Genomic DNA, 20,963 nt, shown 5'->3' on the forward strand with positions numbered 1-20,963 from the left:
CACAAGAAGCCACTGTAGACCTGTGAATTCAGGCTCATCCAGAGGCGTACTTGTTCTGTGGAGCCTTGGATTTCCCAGCACTGTTTATCTTTAGCGTGAACTATTACTTACCTAGGAGTTTCACAGGCATGTTAAGAATTTTGTTAAGAATGGAGATTTTGTTGAAATGTTTCTGTGTTTTCACATGCGTTTGCTTTTAATTTTATTTTCTATTTCAAAGGATATTTTAAGTCAAAGCTTAGCCAACATCTACCCTCCCTGGGACTTTTTCTATAATATTCATTTTAAATCAACATAGATATTTAAGGATAAATTAAAGGAAGACAAAAGCAAACAAAAACTTCCTGGTCCAAGGTTTGGGTGTCAGTTTTGCTATAAAGTAAAAGTCAGAACGTTTACCCAAACACTGAAGGAAACATAAGAAAATGTTTATTTGAACTAACCAGGCATTTGAAAAGAATAATATAATTATCTGGAATTACCATTAATTATTCAATTTTTGGGTGTCATTTTTTCTGAAACTCTTTTAAACACCTTCCTGTACGATGATTGGAATGGCACATATAGAGATTATTAAAGTAACTGCATTGTTATGAAACATTAAAGTGATTTGTTCAGTTTTTTGAAGCTGGCTTTTCATTGCTTTGTGTGCATAGCTTTTTGTGACAGAAGCAAGGTACGATCAGAAAGCCCCCTGAGGAACCTAGAGACCTTCTCTCACGAAGATAAAACAGCTGTGGCCTCACACTTATGAAAAACTAACACTCAGTCTTTTTCACATTTATTTTCATAATTGGAGAAATGTATTCACCTTAACAAATGAAGTCTTTATAATTGAGAGTGTTTGCCTGCCTCAGGAGCTTGTGTTTAATGTGCTTGTGAGGCGGGAGTGAGCTGTTTGTGCTGTGTAACTAAGGCCAGGGCTAGGGACGTGGTCACTTGGTAAAGTGCTTTCTTTAAAAGCACAGGAACTTGTGTCTGAGTTTCCAGAACCCAGATGTGTAACCCAACCTCAACTCTCAGAAGATAGACAGGCAGATGACCAGTGTGGTCCACAGAGCAAGCTTAGCCTATTGATGAGCTCTAGGCCAATGAGAGATGCTGTCTTAAAACCAAAATGAGCAGCTCTTACATAGCATCAGCTAGAGTTGCCTTCTGTTACCCACATGCATTGTATATGCACATACACTCACCTGCACATACATGTATACATATATACAAAGAATGATGTGAAAATCACTTGCATGTTCAATGAACTTCAGAAAGTCAAATGTGACCGCTGATACTCAGTTTGCCAAACTCTAGTTAGTGATTAAAGGATAATTTTTAAAAAGACCACGAGCCTCTTTCTGCTTTCTTGCCAACAGCTGTATATTTCTTTGGACACTGGTCATTGTACTCAGTTAGTTATTGGGCCAGTTCTGATCCTTGTCCAGTTTAAGACTTGCTTTTATTTCAGAGGTCTTCTTTTGAAGTGATTCATTTCCTGCATAAGCAGGTCACCATCACATTAGCTTCTTACGTGATTTTTTCTTGGTGAGATTCTCTCTGCTACATTCATTTCTTGATGCCATCATGATGCTGTCCGTGCAAATGCAGCCTCACCCCACAGGGAAGCAGAGGCGGTTTACTCTGGGCCAAATGTGAATGGGCATGACCCCAAATGTGGCCTCTGGTTGCCCCAAGGAACGTGTTACTCATAGAAATGGCTTCATGAATGGTTTATAGTCAGAGAACCAAAGAATGAATGAATGAATGAATGAATGAATGAATGAATGAATCCATGCAGCCACCAAATATGGTGGAGGAAACATTAGGTAGGCATGCACTGAGAAGCCATGGACTTTGTTGTGGGTGCCAGATGCTGTCTGATGACACCTTTGGCTTTTGGATTAGTCTGGTGAGTGAGTACATGCCAGAGATTTCCTTTGATGGTCAAAATGGTATGACTCTGACCCAGATATGGGTGGTAAATTCTATTCATGGTGAAAAAAGACAGCCCAGGATAACTCTGGCTCTGGATATGCAATATCCCAACACCTCATGAACACAAGAGGCCTTAACCAATCTCCTGAGCTCTTTAACAAAGACTTAACTACTTGAGGGGACTTCAGCTGGTCATACAAGGGAGGAACACAGCTCAGATCTCAGACAAGAAAAAGAGAAGGGAGCAAGGGAGAAGAAGAGGGGAGGGGAGGGGGGGACAGAGAGGAGAGGGGAAAAGAGGAGAGGAGAGGAGAGGAAGAAAGGGGAGGGGAGGAGGGACAGAAGAAGAGAGGAGAGAAGGGGAGGAGTTAGAGGAGGGGACTGGGAAAGAGAGGAAGGGAGGGGAAGAGAGAGAAGGCTTCAGGTGGCTTTCGCACAAACCAAGTGTCCATCCCTCCCATTAGGAAATGGAGAATTTAGGAAAACAGACCACATGTATCTCCCTTTCTTTTACAAACACCAATAACTTATTTAAAAACTGTGAGAACAGTCCGTGGTTATGCGCAGCTGTGGGCACATGCTCACTACTCACATGTGAGCCACTCAAAGCTTCTGGAACACACAAGCCGCCGTCTTGGTCAGGACCTGGAACCCTAAGCTTTCTCAGCAGGAGGAAGAAGACACGAGGTTTGCCTTGATCCTGTTGGCAAAATAGGCATTCTGATTGGATGCTGCTGCCACTGTGATTTGCCTCACAGCAAAAAGACTCTTTGAAGAAATATGCTCAGACAAAAGCACGCACTTATTTTATCTGCAAACACAGTGAATCCTTTTTATACCCACAGGTAGAAAATCGGACTCTAGAAGTTCCTCCCGAAGGCGTGGTCAAAGTGCTTGTCAAAACCGAGGGATCCCGGGAAGCCCTTGTGCAGTGGGAAGCACCTCTCCACCCTAATGGGCACTTAGCCTACTCAGTCCTTCTTACTGGAAGCTTCTATGCAGATCAAGGTAAATTGTGTGCAATTCTTATTCCTTCAATAGAGTCAGAAAACCATTTATTTGTACCTGAACACTTCATTACTTTTAGCCTAATTTTCATTTCCAGAATTTTCCTGAAAATCCAACCTATGTAGATGAGTTAGAGAGTCTATGGTCAGTTTGTGGTTCCCAGAGCTTCAGGGATGGCCCCAACCAGGACAGCATCCAGCAAGGAGTGTATCAGCACACTCTACCGATGGTTCTTAGGGGCAGAGTCAGGTTGGGGTCACAGGACAAAGGTGGTTTCGTTTCTGGCATTTAAGCCACCTGTGGCCAACCAGCCCAGCACTATTAAATAGAAAACTACAGAAGGAAAAGTGAAGGCTGTGTGTACATGGTTTCTATTCTGTTGCTTTGAAATAATTGCTCTGCTTACTTATCGCTACTTGCAAGGCTCTGCCTTTGCATCTTACAAAGGAAGCATAACCATAGAGATGTGGGCCATCCAGCGCACAGTGGCGGTTGGCATCATCTGTGGTTCAGTCGCCTCTGGGTGTTGGGTTGAATCTCTTGCAGAGAAGAGTCTCCCATGTGTCCCTTCCTTGCCTGAAACACAACTCAAGCCTAAAATGCTATGTGTACGAAGGCTTCAGCTTTCACTTGTTCATTCCATTCCAGGTAAGTTATTTCTGGTTGCCACTTTCATAATTCTTCACTGGAAGCTTCTATGCAGATCTAGGTAATTCCGGTATGGCAGCTGCTAAATTGAGCAAGGGCTTGGACTCTTGGTGTCCCTTGGAAATATCATCAAATTTCATTCGTTGAGCTCTGTTAGCATGACTGATGCTGCAAGCTCGGCCTACCACAGAAGCTTTGCAGGATGTGTCTTAGTAGAAATTTTAATTTGTACTTTTAGTAACTGTTTGCTTTCCTTTTCCCCCAAAGAAGCCATACTACTTTTATATGGGATGGTTTTTGCATTTGTTTTCAAACTAGTAGCAAACAGGCAAAGCCATGGCAGGCATAGCTGCACACTCCAGTAAAAAGAAAACCATAGCCTCCAGGCTGTCATTTGTTCACTTTTGCCTTATGTCTACTTGTAAGACTTAATTGCATACCCCAAACGTATAAAAGCACAAGGAGACAGAAAAACAGGCTTTCTAAGGCTCTGAAGATGGAATTCCTAAACTCCCATAGTATGTCTGCAAGCAACTAAGCAAATGCACAGTGAACAGCGGCTGAGTCAGAGGCCGAGCTGATCCCTCAAAGATTGGCGTGTCCCTTTTTTATGCAATCAGGGCTTTGATGTATTCCGCTGTGAAGCACTCGCAAGATTATGAGGTGAAGGAGTGATGATCGATTTGAAAAAAGAAGCAACATTTAGGCCGGACCCATGACAGCCCAGCTATTTCCGCCAAGGCAGCTGGGTGAATAATGCAAGAGCCATGTTCCCCCTCGTGTTTAATCTTGCATTGTTTTTGCAGAGAACATTTCTGCTTTCCTTCTAAGTCCTGTCATCTTTGGTTGTCATCCCGTCCCTCAAACCATCAAAACGGTATTAAATGTTGCAAAGCTGGGCAGCGAGAGAACTTTCAAAAGTCAGAATCCATTTGCTAAGCAGCCCTTGTAGAAAATGTATTCTGTCCTCGGCAGAATTTTCCTTCACTTCTTTCCACTGAGAAGTTTACTGATTTCTCCCAGTGGAATCTGCTGGAATTTATCGGTTCATGGTTGGCAGTCACAGATTAAGGTAAATGTCGATCCGTAATGACCCTCTACATGTTAGCATTTCAGTAAAGCTGGGCTTTTATGTCAAAGATATCGGACAGGGAGCTATTACACATGACAGGGGTGATCAAGGGACTCCGGACCAAGGCAAGCATTATTAAATATTGACTAGTTCCGTGATTTATGTAGAGCTGGAGGAAAAAAGTGACTTTTTAACCATTATATATTCTTCAGCAACGAAAACCAGCCATTTATCTGCTGCCGGTAGTGAAGGACAGAGAGCCTGCATATTTTAGTGGCGGGAAAACCTAGTCTTATAAATGAGACGAACTCCTCCGTGATAACATTTCAGCGTGTTAATTGCCAAAAGCAAAGGAGACAAAGTGGAAGCAATTACAAGGTTTGAGTTAGAGAATCCTGGGGTGTGCATGTAACTCGGGCCTGTGGGGGGCTGGGGGCCAAGGTGAGAAGTGGAGGGCACATCTTGGAACCGGCAACCTCCTTTTGTTGGTTCCTGTCACTGGAAGATTCCTGTCCGGTGCCAAGTACAGGATGGTGACATCGTGTTCTGTCGGCTAGCAGCAGGCAGGTGGCATTTGCACTGAGGACAGGGAGGTTTGTGTGGCTCTCCAAGAAAGGAAGTAAATAAGAATTCATCAAAGTTATCAAAGAGATCACCACCTTCCCAGAGTTATACAAGGCTTGCTGAATTGTCGGGCGACTAATTGGTTATTTCCTTGGCATGATGAACAACTGTGGTGGCTGCTGAAGAAGAGTGGTTAGGATCCCCAGGACGGGGAGAAGCAGGTGCCAGCACCTGGGCCATTATTTCTCAAGCCAGGACAGCCACCTCTCTCTCTGCAGACACCTACCCAGGAACCTTGCTCCCTCCATGTGGCAACTCTGGTTCTGAGCCAAAAAACTTTCCAAAGTCAGGGCCATATTTTGTAACAAGTTAGGCAGCGTATAATCAAAAGATTTTCTTTTCCTAAAAACTATCCTTTTGTCAGATATGATTTTTCCATGAATCAAAATTTAAAAGACAAAAGTGAAAGGCAGCCAACACTTCCAATCTGTTCTTGAGTCTCAGAGGAAACTGGAGTGCCTAGTCTTCTCTCGTGCACCTGTCTGTCTCTCCATCTACCTATCCGTCCATGCGCCTCGCTGCATGTATCCCTCCGTTAGATGAGTGCACTTCGCACCACACGTACAGCTTCTCACACAAACTATACCAAGCTGTGTGCTTAGCCACCAGTTATTTTATTGAAATCAGTGGTTTCAGAGATGTTGCGGTGAGAGTTCCTTGAGAACCTCCTGTTTTTACAAAGCCTCACATACTCAGTGTGTTCATGCGCCGTCATTAACTAACTGGGTTCCCAACTAATAGACATTTGTCTAAGTCTTTGGTTATACAAATAGTGCTGCAGTGGATAAATATCCATCTTATACCTTTGCAGGTATATTAACTAGTGAGATGAATTCCTTAAAATGTATCACCTGGTAGAAGAAGCAGTCCTCCCCAGGGAAGAGCAAAATAAAAAAGTTATGATAAAAATGAATTGCCTGACCAAAGAAAATGTATTATAAATGTATAGCATACTAGAGATTTCGCTGCACAGGAGTACAGCTTAGGAAAAGGGTGTGCATGCCACATAGCTAAGCAGCACATTGCCACACCGGCCTTTGCCAGCCTGGTACACCAAAAACAGTACCTGGCGGCACGTGGGTCGCATTTCTCCCCACAGGACTCAGTGTCAAGAAGTTTTCATATGTAAAGTATTTAGAAAAGAGCATATCTCTTCTGGGAATTCAGTCTTTAGCACCTCCTCTCACGGAGCCATGGGATCTCCTTAGATATTAGGAAAGCTTGCTCTAAAGACTGCAAATTTTCTCATTGGTGTCTTCCCTAGCACTTGAAAGCATTTCTTCAAAAAACATGTATGCTCGATCCGCTCGGAGTATGAACTGCTGTGTGGTGCAAGGTGCCCAGATCAAACGCTGAGCATCCCTTTGTTTCCACAGTCACTCTTTAAATAACCCACCTTGTCCCCCAGCAGATGAGGCACCCTCCCTGTGCACCTCTGCGCGGTAAGCTCGTGTGTGAAGAGCTGCACTTGAATCTGCACTTCCACTTTTATTTCTGGGTCATTAATTGGTCTTTGGAATGTTCTTCCTTGTAATCTTTTAGACAGTGTTGATGAAGTTCCTGCTCCCTGGAGAATTTCTGGTGCTGTTTGTATGAGGGTGGGGCACTGATGTATTGCCAAGTACAATTATACCTGTGTGGTGTTGGGGTTTTGAATCAATAATAGGATGACATTTTCTGTTGGTTCTCTATCTCTCATTTTTCTCCAGTAAACATGTATGTTTTCCATGTTTATCCTCCTATATTTTGTAACTAAGTATAGTTTTATATGCCTATAAATTGTATCACATGCATTCAATTGTTAATGCCACTAAACAACTTTTAAAGCAACTTTAAGAAAATGACCTGCAGCCTTCACTTTCAAATCAGTACCTTCAGATCCCCATACTATACCTTCACAGACGTATATCAGTCTGGTAATGATCAGGCATCTCATAACTGCATACACAGCTGCATACACACAACTGTGTACACACAACTACACATACAAAACTACATACACATAACTTCATACACATAACTACACACACATAACTATATACACATAACTATACATACATAACTACATACATACAACGGCATACACACAACTGCATACACACAATTGCGTACAATTAACTACACACACACAACTGCATACACACAATTGCGTACAAATAACTACACACACACAACTGCATACACATAACTACACACATACAACTGCATACACATAAGTACACACACAACTGCATACACATAACTACACACACATAACTACACACACACAACTGCATACACATAACTACATGCATACAACTGCATACAATAACTACACACATACAACTGCATACACATAAGTACACACACAACTGCATACACATAACTACACACACAAAACTGCATGCACACAACTGCATGTAAATAACTGCATACACACAACAGCATACACACAACTGCATGCATATAACTGAGGTGCTTGCTGCAAGCATCTGGTATCATTGTCCCTGAAGCATTATAACACTTCTATGTGGAAAAGAGCTGATTAGTTAGACTTTCAACTAGTGTTTAACTAGGTCTATAAAACAGCACCAAAATCCGGACGCAGAGGACGCCTGCAAACACGTGAGATGAGAGGGGTACACGAGCCAATCTATTCTCAAGCACGTGAGGCAAGAAGTGAGGTGCTGGGATGACACACAGAACAGAGTTAATTAGGGGAAGGTGTAGAGGAAAAGCTGAAATTTCCCCATGGTTTAAATTATGGACCTGAGTGTGAAAACACAGTGAGGGAAGGACAGAGAAGCACAAACAATTAAGAGTGGCAAAGTTAAGAGGGTGCTCCTTCCGGGCTGGGAATTGGAAGGGCGTTTCCTGCCGTTTGCAGCCAGGGCTAGCACCTAGTTCTTGGAACTACAGCTGCTTTGCCTCATCCATCCAGTTGAAGGAGCCCAGGATGAGAATCAGTTTCCTGAGGGTGAGTAGGTGCCATTCACTGCCCAGTTAGTGCTGTACTCGAAGCTCTCAGAGTGAGTCATTCACCTCACTCAGGTGAGCATGAACTCACAGTGACCAGTAGGAAAACCCTGAGTGTTTGGGACTTGTTGCTGTTTATTCTGTAAACATTCATTATGATTTTAGTTGCAGGTAACAGGTTTATCGTAGCTTCGCACATATTTAATCTCTGCTATTTCTAAATAAGGAGAATGTGTGAATTCAATAAAACTACAGTAAATTACAACAAGTAACAGAAACCTGGCTCACATGAAATTGGCTTCAAAGTTACAACTGATAATTTGTTTAACCACGTTCATGAAAACCATCTGTGCCAAAAATGTCAGTGGGCATTATCAGTATTGCAGAGTTTCCAAACATTTTTAGCTGAAATATTATAAAAAAAACTATCCAGTTACCCAAATTAGGAAATGGAGAGTAACTTCATGAAGAGAAAAGTGGAAGGCTCTGAATTCCTTCAGCATGTTTTCCCCAATGCCAGCCCTCTGCCCCCACCGGGATTTCTGAGATCCCCCTCGCAATCCTATTTTTAGCAGACAATGCTGTCTTTGCCGCACATCCGGCTCTTTTCTCCAGCGGTGATTGTGGAGTCTTGTGTGAATTGCTTAGCTCTTCATTGTCCTCCCTTTGAAGGGGCTGGGAAGTGATCTTCGGCGCGTGATGGCCCGGCGTGTGTTTTGTGTCTGAGATGTACTAATTGCCAAGTTCTTTGTGCTCCTCCGATTGGGTTTCATCTTCAAATGCTCCTTCCTTCAAACCCCCTGTTTGGTGGAGTAGCACAGAAAAAAAGACACAAGTTCGAAAAAATGGTTGTGGATTATTGAGTAAATAGAACGAGTCAGGACGGAAATGCCTTCTCTTGCAGCATCTCAAAGGGAAATGCTTTTAGTGTGAAAACAGATTGACGGTCTCGTATTGTTATAACCATGACTTTGTGATTTTTGTAAGTTTCACTTCTAGAGTAGAGGCAGTTATAGCGCATGGGCTTTGTGTGATATGTCCCCCTCAGGGACACCTCCAGCAGCGGAAGTACTGAAGAGTGGCATGGTCTGGCTATTTGAGGTGATTTGATGCCTAGTGAAGAACATGGTTTTCACAGCCTGCACAGCCTCTCAGGGGTGGCGGCTGCTTTCATATCACTGGATTTTTTTTCCTCCCACAGAAGACAAAGGAAGGACACTTAAAGGATGTGCTCTCTCCACACCGGGGCTCCATGTCAGCTACAGGACGCATGAGTGCCTATGTGGTCCACTTTCCTCTTTCAAGTCCTTCCACCCAGTGGACTTACTCTGCCTAGAAGTTGCCAGTCCCCAGGAAGAGCGTGTATCTGTTCAAATGCTGCAGATCTCAACAGAAATTACAAAAAAGATCGGAGATTGTGGTGTGGAGGTCAAGGTTACCTAGAGAAATCCAGGGATTTTGCTCAGGACCCAGCTCCCACCCCACCCCTGATACCTACTCTCTCTCTCTCCCCATACCAGTAAACTGTTTTTTATTAAAACTACAAGGCAAAAGAAGATACGTGGGAGCATGTGTTTCCTTGGGAAGGTAAAATAAAATAATGAGCCCTGGAAACTCCTTCCAGTTGCAAGGAGACTGCAGGAAGGCTGGGCTGTTCGGAAAGGGACTGCTTTGTTTTATCGTCCCTGGGGCCTGTTTTTCATTGTGGAAGGAGCCGTGTATTTTCCGAGTCCTGCTGGCAAGCCATGCAGTATATCTGACACACTGCCCCTGGGGAGGGACTCAGTGGGGGAATTGTTCCCGGCATGCAGGACAGCTTGTAACTCGGAATCCCGTTGGAGAACTTTGTAGTTGTGTGTCAGTCAGCAGGAAGATGAAAGAGGCCGTTTCTTTTCAAGCAATTTGAATTCATTTCCCCGTAATGAGTTAGAAGGGAGGGCAGCCAGACTGAGCTCAACTGAGACGCTATGGAGTGAACTTCCCAGGGTGAAGGAAACGGGGAGCTGAGGGAAAAGAATGTAGTGTCAGCCTGGCCACCACTGCCACCACTGCCACCAAATGTTGCCCTGGCTTCTTGTCAGTCTATTTCCTAGGGCCATTTGTCCTGACTCCAGGGTCTATATTTTGGGAATATACAGTCCAAGAATATGCATCCCTACCCAAGGTTTTACAATACAAGTCCAGTGTATAAACACTACCACCCAGCAAAAGAATAAGGCAGCCATGACAGCCCCTTACACAGCTTCTCCTCATGGGCTGACGAGTGTCAGGTGCAAGGCTATGGATCCATTCATGGGAGACAATGGTGACTGCACAGTTCCTTCCAGAGACAGAAAGTAAACGAGCGCTGTGGTAGGGGACTTGCCAGCTTGTAGACAACAGGAAATCCTGAACCTTTTCCTTTTACCATTTTAGATATCCTTAAATCACAAGAGACATTAATAATGTAGACACACAGCAAGTATTAACTTGGGAAACAATGTCTCATGCAAAGACAAAAGAAGAAAAGAAAAGGTTATGGCTATTACTACCTTCTTGGTGCACTTCTGGAAATAAGAAATATGAATATAAAGGATGTTTTTAAAGGCACACTTTCTGCCTTAAAAATAGTTGCAGCATTGTTTACAAAACTAAGATCTGTGTCATTTTAAATTTTAGGTGAGAGAATGCATATTTAGAGCATATATTATTGACATTTCTGATTCTACACCATGTCCTGGCCAATGACGCTATAGAAATGTTTTATTGGGACAGATCTTCCCACAAGAATGGAGTTAGACATTAATTTATCAAACTTGTTTTAGAATTCGTTTCCTCTCAATCCTTATAGGGCAGCTTATTGGATTTGTGTCTGATATCTAATTGGCTGTTTTCCTGACATAATGAATGGGTGCACCTGAGCTCTTGTGTCCATCGAGGCAACAATAATATAGTGATAGTATGCAAATAGCTACCATGGGCCTCAGACGCCCCAGAGGGTGAGCAGGCCGGAGCCATGTTCTCACTTGGAGCCCCACATGCCTTCATTATAGAAGAGCGTGCCATTCGAACCCTGCCAGAGATGCTTGGGTGACTCAGCACAACTCTGCCCAACAACGTGCCTTTGACTTGGGAAAAATTTTGCCTAATTGAAAAAAAACTAAACCCTCTCTTTTTGTTAAAAAGGAGGAAAAACTTAAAACATTCAGCAATGCTCAGGCCTTGTTTGGGGAGCTTCACATGTGGGTGTCAGCCAAGAATCAGATGTCTTTGACCCTGTGCTGGCCCCACCATCCGTCTGTCTGGGGTAGGCCGCCCAACTTTTCTGTGGCCAGTGTTCAGCACCATGGGTGTCAGTTTGCAGATATTTATTTGCAGAAAGACAGTAGACAGTGTCCCCATAATTTTTAATAATCTGAATTTTTGTGTGAGGCATTCTCAGTATATACCTGGCATAAATGTTGCCTATGAACTGATTTCAGAATGAAGTTGGAGAATTAGCCACTCAGGGAAAGATAAAAACTACACAGTGTCCCTCCTCTTACCTCCTGATTTTTCTTGCAAGGGATTGGGAGTAGACATGTGTGAATAGTGAAGAGCTTTTCCTTCATCTGCAGGAGTCTTGTTCCCCCAGCCGCAGAGTCAGAATGAGCTTACTCAATCTAGATACTGAGAACAGCCCACTTAAAAACAGTTCCCAATTATGTGTTCTTAATCAGTTGTTTTGATAAATTATCAGTGCCATAGAATCTAAGAGTCTTACAGAATAATTTAAGAAAACTCAATTTTGAATAATTTTCAGGAATTTGGGGTTTTAATAAGTAAAAATTTCCCCTAAAATCACATATTTTCCTAGTCATATAATTTTAGAGAGATATCCAATAACTTTTATACCTGAAGAAGAGAAATGTGAAAGCACAGAGTCAAATTCAGCTATTTGTTCATACAACAAACTGGCATGCAGCTTGTCCCATGAAGCAAGAAAGACAATGGCATTGCTAGAGGTACAGTCCCTGCGAAGAGAGGCACCAAATGTCATAGGAAAGATGGAAAATCAGCCAAACGATCATACAAAAATACAAAGCTGCAAACTTGAGGATAGCTAATCGAAATTATTTATCATTAATTTATTGCATAATAAAGTACTTAATATGTTCTGAGGATCAGGAAAGGTCTTCAGCCACTGGTATTTAATGTAACTGAAATGTCTGACTAAGGACTGACCTGGAAGAGGATCACAGAAGAAATGCATTTGTGAGGTTTCTTTTTGTTAAAAAGGAAGAAAAACTTAAAATATTCAGCAATGCTCAAGTTAACAAAAAGAGTATAGGGTGTGGTAAAAAAATAAATGAATAAATAATAGGTAGAGGATAGATAGATAGATAGATAGATAGATAGATAGATAGACAGACAGACAGACAGACAGACAGACAGAGCCCAGGATGTCCAAGGCACAGTGGATGAAGAAGAGACAGATGGTCTCTGGGTGAGCCACTTTCTGTGACTGCAAACTCTCAGCACACGTGTGAAAGTCATGCATGACCATGAGGGACTGTGACCCAGTATGCAGTACTGGGGCTTAGTGTGGAGGTGGGAGAACCCCCTCCCTGGAGATGACTGACTGAAACATGAAGCTTCAGGTTCATTGAGTGACCCTGTGTCAAAAAATAAGGTAAAAGGCTACAGAAAAAGATACCTGACACCCTCCCAACACACACACACACACACAGAGACATATGCACACACACTCATTCTCTTGTACTCACACAGGAATACACACACACTCACATACATGCATGAATACACATATGTGTGCATACATGCGTGTATATGCATATGTGTACACACAGAGAAGGGAATAAAATGAAGCTGGACAGCAAGACAGAAGTTACTTTCTCTGAACCATGTAAGGAACTTTAAGCATTCTGGCCTCAAGTTTCAATAACTGAAGAATTCTCAAAATTTCCAGTTGAGGTGAAGATTTTCATAAGTTACTCTTAGTATCTGTAGATTAATTTGGATAAGCAGTTATCCCTTCTTTTCTCCAATTATATGCATATTATATTTCCATTTTTCTTTCTGTGAAATACATACATGGACACACACATACACACATATATGTATATACACATACATGCATTTACAAACATATTATATGAACACATATACATGTGTGTGAGTGAATTTGAAATTTACTGTAAACATTTCTTAGATTTGATTTTGTACCTACCAAAAGTCCATGGATGTGTCTTATCACATCATTCCACACATGCATGCATGAGCACTTACACATATCCCACACATGCACACATATGACTGAGTGTGAACACACCAAACTATATTAACAAGCCCTTTTGCTGGATTTCAGATTCTTGAGTATTTCTACATATTTCCTTATGAGTTACAGTTCAGGATTTTATAAGCTAATTTATTTATTTTCATTGGCAAAATGCTTCCAGGAGAAGCCACATCGATCCAGAGGCTTCCCAACCGTCTGCCCATCTGGCTGTAAGTGTGCTAATTTGGTAGGTAAAATGGCAGGTTGCCTTAGTTTTCTTCTTTCTTTTTGAGGCATTAAAATTTGATCTGGCATTCAAAGCAGCGTAAGTACCACGGATGATGCTTACTAGTCATCCTAACGTTCCATGTTTTACCCGGCTTGTTGTCGTATGTTTCTGAGACCTGAAATGGTGCTGCGGCTCTGGCTACTTAAATATTTGCGTACTAGTGTATGAAGCGCGTGACCATCTAGACAGGAGCATATCTCTTGCTAGACTTGGCAAAGTCCATGAAAGACTTAACTTCACAGCTGTGTTGCTTCCAGCTTCTGAGGAACTTGTTTTCCCCCTGATAGGTCACCCATCTGCTAAATTAATCTTGCTGATTTTAACAGCTAACACTTTTTCAATACTTTTATATCTTTACGTAAATTTCTGTCTCACCCTCCAGTTTATCGGGTGTCGTTATTGAAGATCTCGGCTCTCATCTGCATATTCTCCTGAGTGCATGTCAGATTAATTTGAACAAAATACCACAGATTTTTTAATGGACTCTCTCCCTAATGCATTCCTTGTTGAGGAATTAAAGTCTTTGACTATTTCTCACCTGGTGACATGTACCATCGGTCCCTTCACTTAAGCACGTTGAATAGTTTCGTAAAGTTTTGTCATGTTCTGCATTAAGAGATCGTATTTCTTGTTGGCATTGTGTTCACATGTTTCACTCTTCGTGACCGTGTTCACTTATGGTTATCATCGCGTTAACAGAACCACTGGTGTCATGTTCACATGTTTCACTCTTCGTGACCGTGTTCACTTATGGTTATCATCATCGCGTTAACAGAGCCACTGGTGTCATGTTCACATGTTTCACTCTTCGTGACCGTGTTCACTTATGGTTATCATCATCGCGTTAACAGAACCACTGGTGTCATGTTCACATGTTTCACTCTTCGTGACCGTTTCACTTATGGTTATCATCGCGTTAACAGAACCACTGGTGTCATGTTCACATGTTTCACTCTCGTGACCGTGTTCACTTATGGTTATCATCGCGTTAACAGAAACCACTGGTGTCATGTTCACATGTTTCACTCTTCGTGACCGTGTTCACTTATGGTTATCATCGCGTTAACAGAACCACTGGTGTCATGTTCACATGTTTCACTCTTCGTGACCGTGTTCACTTATGGTTATCATCGCGTTAACAGAACCACTGGTGTCATGTTCACATGTTTCACTCTTCGTGACCGTGTTCACTTATGGTTATCATCGCGTTAACAGAACCACTGGTGTCATGTTCAACGGTGCTGTAAGAGCATGCCATCCCCATCCCTAGCCTCTGTGCAGTTCATGAATCTCCAGATTAACGTTTTTTTCTACCCCTCTGAAGACAGAAAATGTGCTTTAAAAATGCATTCTGGGTGACTCCATTATGTGGTGCCAGCTGTGTATCACCCTAACCCAGACCGAACGGTTATTTCAACACAAGCCTTCTAGCTGAAGCGTTATATGGCAGATATAACCCATGCGATTTGCATATGCCCCAATCAAAGAATCTTCTCAGTTATTTGTTTATACTGATTAATTTGAGATTATTAAAATAAGCGTATATCCAACACGAGAAGATTATAATTCGTACCTACTTGTGTAGACTGAGAGCACTAGAAATTCACTTCCTTGATTGTTTTAAAAGGAAAAAGTCAGATGGACACTTAAAATTATTTGTAAAATTATGCTTTTAGTATTTTGTATTATAAAAATCAAGTTGGCACTACATAGGGTGAGGCAGGAGATGAGGACAACTGGGCAAGAAATGTTCCTGAATATCCATTAATTCAATGCATTATGATGGATAACAAAAAGATCACGATTGTACCGGTGCATAAATATTGCTAAGAACACATATCGTGTCACAGCTGCAAAGCAGCAAGCATCATCATGAAGGTGGTGGTAGCTTACACAGCACCAAACGAGTATGACGGGCACACAGCCAAATGCAACAAAATATTAACAAGATAACAATATGTGCCTTCAGGTTGTAGATATTTTAGTTTCTTTTCCTAGTTTCAGATATGCTGTACAAAAGCATGCGCACGCACACACGCACACACACACGCACACACACACACACACACACACACACACACACAAAGCACATGTACACATTCATATGCATGTATTTATTATATATAGTGCATGTGTGTGTGTACAGGTACATATGTGTGTGTATGTGCATCTGGGAACCAAAAGGGAACCTTCGGTGCCATTTCTCCAGCAATGTGCACTTGTTTTCTTTGTGTGTGTGTATGTGTGTGTGTGTGTGTGTGTATGTGTGTAACAGTCTCTCACTGGCTGTCGAGCAAACCCAGGGATCTTCCGGCTCTGAGATTACTGGTGTGAGCTGCCACTGTTGAGTTTTTATTTTATACTTTTTTTTTATTGTTTGTGTGTAATTGTGTGGGTGTCTGGGTGCATGGTTCACATGTGGAGACTGAACACAGGTCTTCACAATAGAAAGCACACACCTTTACTCCCCAACCTGGCATGCTGACCCCATGCCTATTTTTCTCACGTGGTTTCTGGGATCAATTACAGGCCTTCATGCTTGTAATAACTTTACCATGGAGCTAATGCTAGTTCTTAATATGCTACGGAATTTTTCATCCTTTACTGGTTAAAAAAAAAATGGTGAGTATTTGAATGTAAAAGAGAAGGAAATGGAGAATAGGAGGGCAAAGGAGGAGGAGGAAGAGAGGAATGCCAGTCAGTGATGTATTTGTAGAAAATCTGCTGGAAGATTTTAGCTATGAGACCTTAAAACTCAAGGACCTAAGAGCCGAAGGCCATCGCGCATGACGTTGGGTGCTGTAGACTCTTAGACTTATTTCCTTCTGAGGCCCAACCACTCAAAATGACTCCTCATAGCATCTGGTCACGTGAATCCTTTAAAATCGCCCTTGCACATTTCCCAATTATTTGTTCCTTATGAGAAAAGACCAAAGCAGCAACAGATTCTCTTAATTCTAGGGACAGGACTTTACTCCTATTTCGAGTGAATATGTGTAGGCAGATCTCAGCGTACATGTGCAGATTGTGGCAGAGGGAAAAATTAAGACATAAAAGTCAGTCACAACGTATTGGGATGTTTTATCTACTGATATTAAGGAACAGGATGGCGGGGGGCAGGTCGGGTCATGTCTTTTGTTGTTTGTTTTCTGTTTGAGTGCATAGTTGACCAGTGCTTTCGATGGACAGAATTAATGATTGTTTTGGATTTTCCTACAAACCATAACCTTTTTTAGTCCCAAGACCTATAAGTCAAGTGCTTGCTCTGAATCATGCTGGAAGCTACTGCTTCTAAAGACCCTGTTTATCCCCGGGAAAGGCCTCGACTTACCTGTTGTCTACCAAGTTTCAAGTAAACTAATGGACACGTACACTAAATGTGAAAAAGTTAGGCACTCAGTGTCATGCATGGGCAGCTTCTGCTTTCCTGTCTCAGCTGCCTTATAAGTCATATAACTAAGTACAGCAAACATTTACTGGCCGATTCCCTAATACTTTGGGGCCTACAGGTTCATCACTGTGATGACGTTTTAAAGTTGGCTTTGGAAAGCTAAAAGTATGTCATATGTCAACCCCTGCCTTCCATCAAGTTTAGAGTGGCATGTCTCCGCTAGCGTGGTGGCCGGGGGTAGTGGCATGTGGAACTTTAATGTGACTGCTTTTTGCTAGCTCAGCATTCTGGAAAAAATAAATAGACTTTGCAGTCTGTGATTGAAAGGGTTAAATAGTACCAATTCATTACTGCTCACAAAAGGATTTATTTTGTTCTCATAAATCAGTTTTATTCCACATTTTTATTTTTCCCCTGGGTGAACAACTCCAATTGAAATCAATACAGGTGCAAGTGACACAATCAATCTAGATATTTGACTATGGATTAGAGATTCCCCAGACCCGCCTTTCCGTCATTTCCTTTCTGATCATCTCCCTGAGGAATTGCATATTCTTATTGGCATCTTTGAGTTATGAATGTGTTTAAAAAGCATATAATTGTTGTCATCGCCATAATCATCATTTGTATACCAGCAATGGAAGCCACACAAATGAGCAAAGATGGAAAGATACAGACAGATTTTAAATATCTCACTATCTCATTAAACTGTAGAAATTACTCAATATTTTCCTTCAAGTGAGGTCAAGTTTTAAAATGACATTTATTTTTAACAAAAGCCTGGTCATTTGTAGAAGTAAGCTGCATTTTTTAAGGCTCTGGGAAGCGGGTGGATAAAGCTGTCCAATGGCAGAGAGGTTGTCTATTTTTATACATTTATTTTAGAACCAATATCACACCAACTTCTTCTCTAGGTTAATAATGAGAACACAGTTAAGGAAAGTTAAACATCTCTGAAGGGATCCAAGCTGGGGATTTTTTTTTTTATTTCTATAATTATCCAGGCTAGGAAGACACCATCTGTGGGACTGAAAAGAGAAAAGCAGCCCAACTTTAAATTGCAGAACAAAATTGATTAAGTTGTTGCTCAAGAGGCCAACATTTATATAGCAGACTCTCTTTGCTTCACAGGTTTATATCTTATGACCTTTAGATACTGTTGGAACCATATTATAGTTGCCACTGTGGCCACTGGTTCATTCCTAAGCCAATTTTTTCCACAAGTTATTAAAACATCTAGTAGCTCACTTTTAAAAGTATGTATAATAAGGTGGGATTTTTGCGTGCTTATCTGCATCTCTTCTTAAATATGCAGGCAAGATAAGCTCTGCATTTCTCACTTGCAGCAATATTCCAGGCTAGCATAGCCTTTCCTTCTCATCTGAAGGTGTTGGCACTTTCCTTGGACATTTGGACTCGCCCATGACTTTGTTTTTCAGAAGTGAATGAATGCTATTAAATTTTATTTAATGTAGAAAAGGAAAAAAGCACCTCACCGCTAAATAATGCATGCTAGCAAGCGGTGAACTTCCTCTCAGAACTTTAGGTCCTGGGTGGTGTTTTAATAGCAAACAACAGGAAACATTCAGTCTATGAACAGGAAGTGCTGTAGCAGGGATTTCAGTGTCTCGGAATGCTGTATGGAGGCTAGCGTTGTGTGCACACAATTCCACAGGCAAAGTGGATCACACAGCTGCATGTGAGACAGCAGACACTGCGGCGTCCCTTATGGTAGCAGGATGCCACACAGTAGCCCTGATAAGTCACAGCCTCCACAGTTTTAGAACAACCCCCAACCATTGGTTCTTTCCAACAAGCCTTGAAATCTATGAGGGGAAACATCTGATTGCCAAGATGATGGCCAAGACCCTTAACCTTCCTTCCTGGCCTTTAAGTCACAGCAAACCATCAAGCAAGCGAAAATCATCCTGGGACAAAGTGATATTCCTGGCCTCTTTCTTCCCGCTGGATGAGAGGTATGCTGTAACACCTCCATCTTTCTGTTGATCGGTGACAGTTACAACAAAGCCCTTCAACACGCTGTCCTTTCGGATTTTAGAATTTAACTCACTTCAACTAGTTTGTTTGCTAAATACTTAATACGGTTTTTGTTTGTTTTATTTTTATTTCCAGTGTGTCTCTGCAATATTTTATTTCATCTTTTTATGTTCCTTTTTTGGACCTATGGCTACCCAATATCCTCTTTCTTCCCCCTAGACTTTTCTTGTGTAATATGTAGGCTGCTCTGATGCTTGGAACTCTGCTGTCTCTGGCTTTCAGTTAATCTTCCACAAACCTAAGTCTTGGGTGATATCTCTGCCCTGTGCATTTTCTTCCTTATCTGTTGCTTGGGAGGACAGAGTGAAGTAGAGGTTTCAGAATTCACAACTGATCTCCAAATCTCTCCACCAAGATCAATTGTATCCACATAATTAGAAACCTTATACACAGACTAGAAGGCACATCAGTGGTCCACAGTTCCAGGTCCCATGACTTTGTGAAAAGTCTTCTTCTTATGATGGTCACAATCTGTGACTTGCTTCTAGCCAATGGGATAGAACAAAGGATGCTGGTGGCCTGTGACTTCTGCAGGCTCACTCGGTAAGACTGGAAACCATCTTACTGGGAAATGATATCCCTGGAAATGCAAGAGGCCATATGGGGAGATCCAGCCATACTGGAGAAACCCAATTGCACTGGGGAGACCGAGACGTACTGAGGAGACCCTCCTGGAGGACCTAGAAGTAAAGCCTCACTAACAAGCAGCCAGTGACTGACAACAGCCTCAAGCCCAAAGCTAGCAAAGAAACAAGGCCCTCTGTCCTGACATCCTGCTGGGTCCACATACTGCCAACCTGTGCTGAAAGGGGGCCATTCCTCCTTAGAAGCTAGAAATCAGGCTTCTGGCCCAGCAGACAAGGTGTGTCAAGACTTAGAAAGACCTAAGTGTGGGTAGCTAGCTGTGAGTTGTTGCTGCTGCTGCTGGTAATCTTGGTACATGCCAGCAAGGCACAAGAAATATCAGAGCCCTGTGAGCATGACCCTCAAGGAGGCAGATACAAGTCCTCAGGAAAAACCATACAATCTCCACCCAATGCTACATTCTCTGGATATGTGCTATTCTGAAAAAGAGAATACTTTGCAAGCACATGTAAATGCTCATAGTAAAATCTAAATTTGGATCATGTCATGAAACAGCAGTTGGGATGTAGACAGTGCTCTGGGATCGATAACGGCAGTTAGATTTTCCAGTTGATCACTGTGGCCTAGAAGGTTCGGCCCCTGCGACATATATGGAAAGGCTGTGCGGGAACTCTACCAGGAAACGCTTCAGGTGCTAAAATAGTTGTGCGCATGCCCACTGCTCGGTGTGGAAGCTGGAGACCACTTTCTGTGACTAAAACTGTTTTCCCAAGTCACTGTTTCATTTCCTCATTTGGAATGTGTTGTCAAAACTGGAGAGAAATCAAAGTAGGAAAATAAACCTAACTTCCCAGATGTTAACATAGTTGACAAAAACCGGCCCCATTTTCTTGATCTCTACGTGTTTCAATGGGCCTTGTTTTGAAGGCAGTTTTAGGTTCACAGTACCACTGAGGATGTTGAGAGTGCTAACATACCCTCCTGATCTCCAACTCACACCTGACATTTCTAATAAGACATCCACCTGGGAAAACAGGACCATGAAACAGAGAGCGACTGTTGTGCTTGCACCAAACGTCTATTTCTGAGTTGAGTGTGAAGGTGAGTTGAGGCAATATTGCATGTACCTCATCTATGTGGTATCAGTGTC

The 20,963-nt window shown here is 42.2% G+C and overlaps 1 protein-coding gene across 1 annotated transcript in view; it reads left to right on the forward strand.

The window, feature by feature from the left end:
• Ush2a (usherin) overlaps nucleotides 1-20,963 on the forward strand; it is a 696,795-nt gene that overhangs the window by 381,916 nt on the left and 293,916 nt on the right. The window contains exon 36 of the mRNA XM_051148119.1: nucleotides 2,772-2,934. Coding sequence (XP_051004076.1) covers nucleotides 2,772-2,934 — 163 coding nt within the window. The remainder of the gene's footprint in view (nucleotides 1-2,771; nucleotides 2,935-20,963) is intronic.

This window comes from Acomys russatus, chromosome 6, assembly GCF_903995435.1.
Source record: "Acomys russatus chromosome 6, mAcoRus1.1, whole genome shotgun sequence".
NCBI lineage: Eukaryota > Metazoa > Chordata > Mammalia > Rodentia > Muridae > Acomys > Acomys russatus.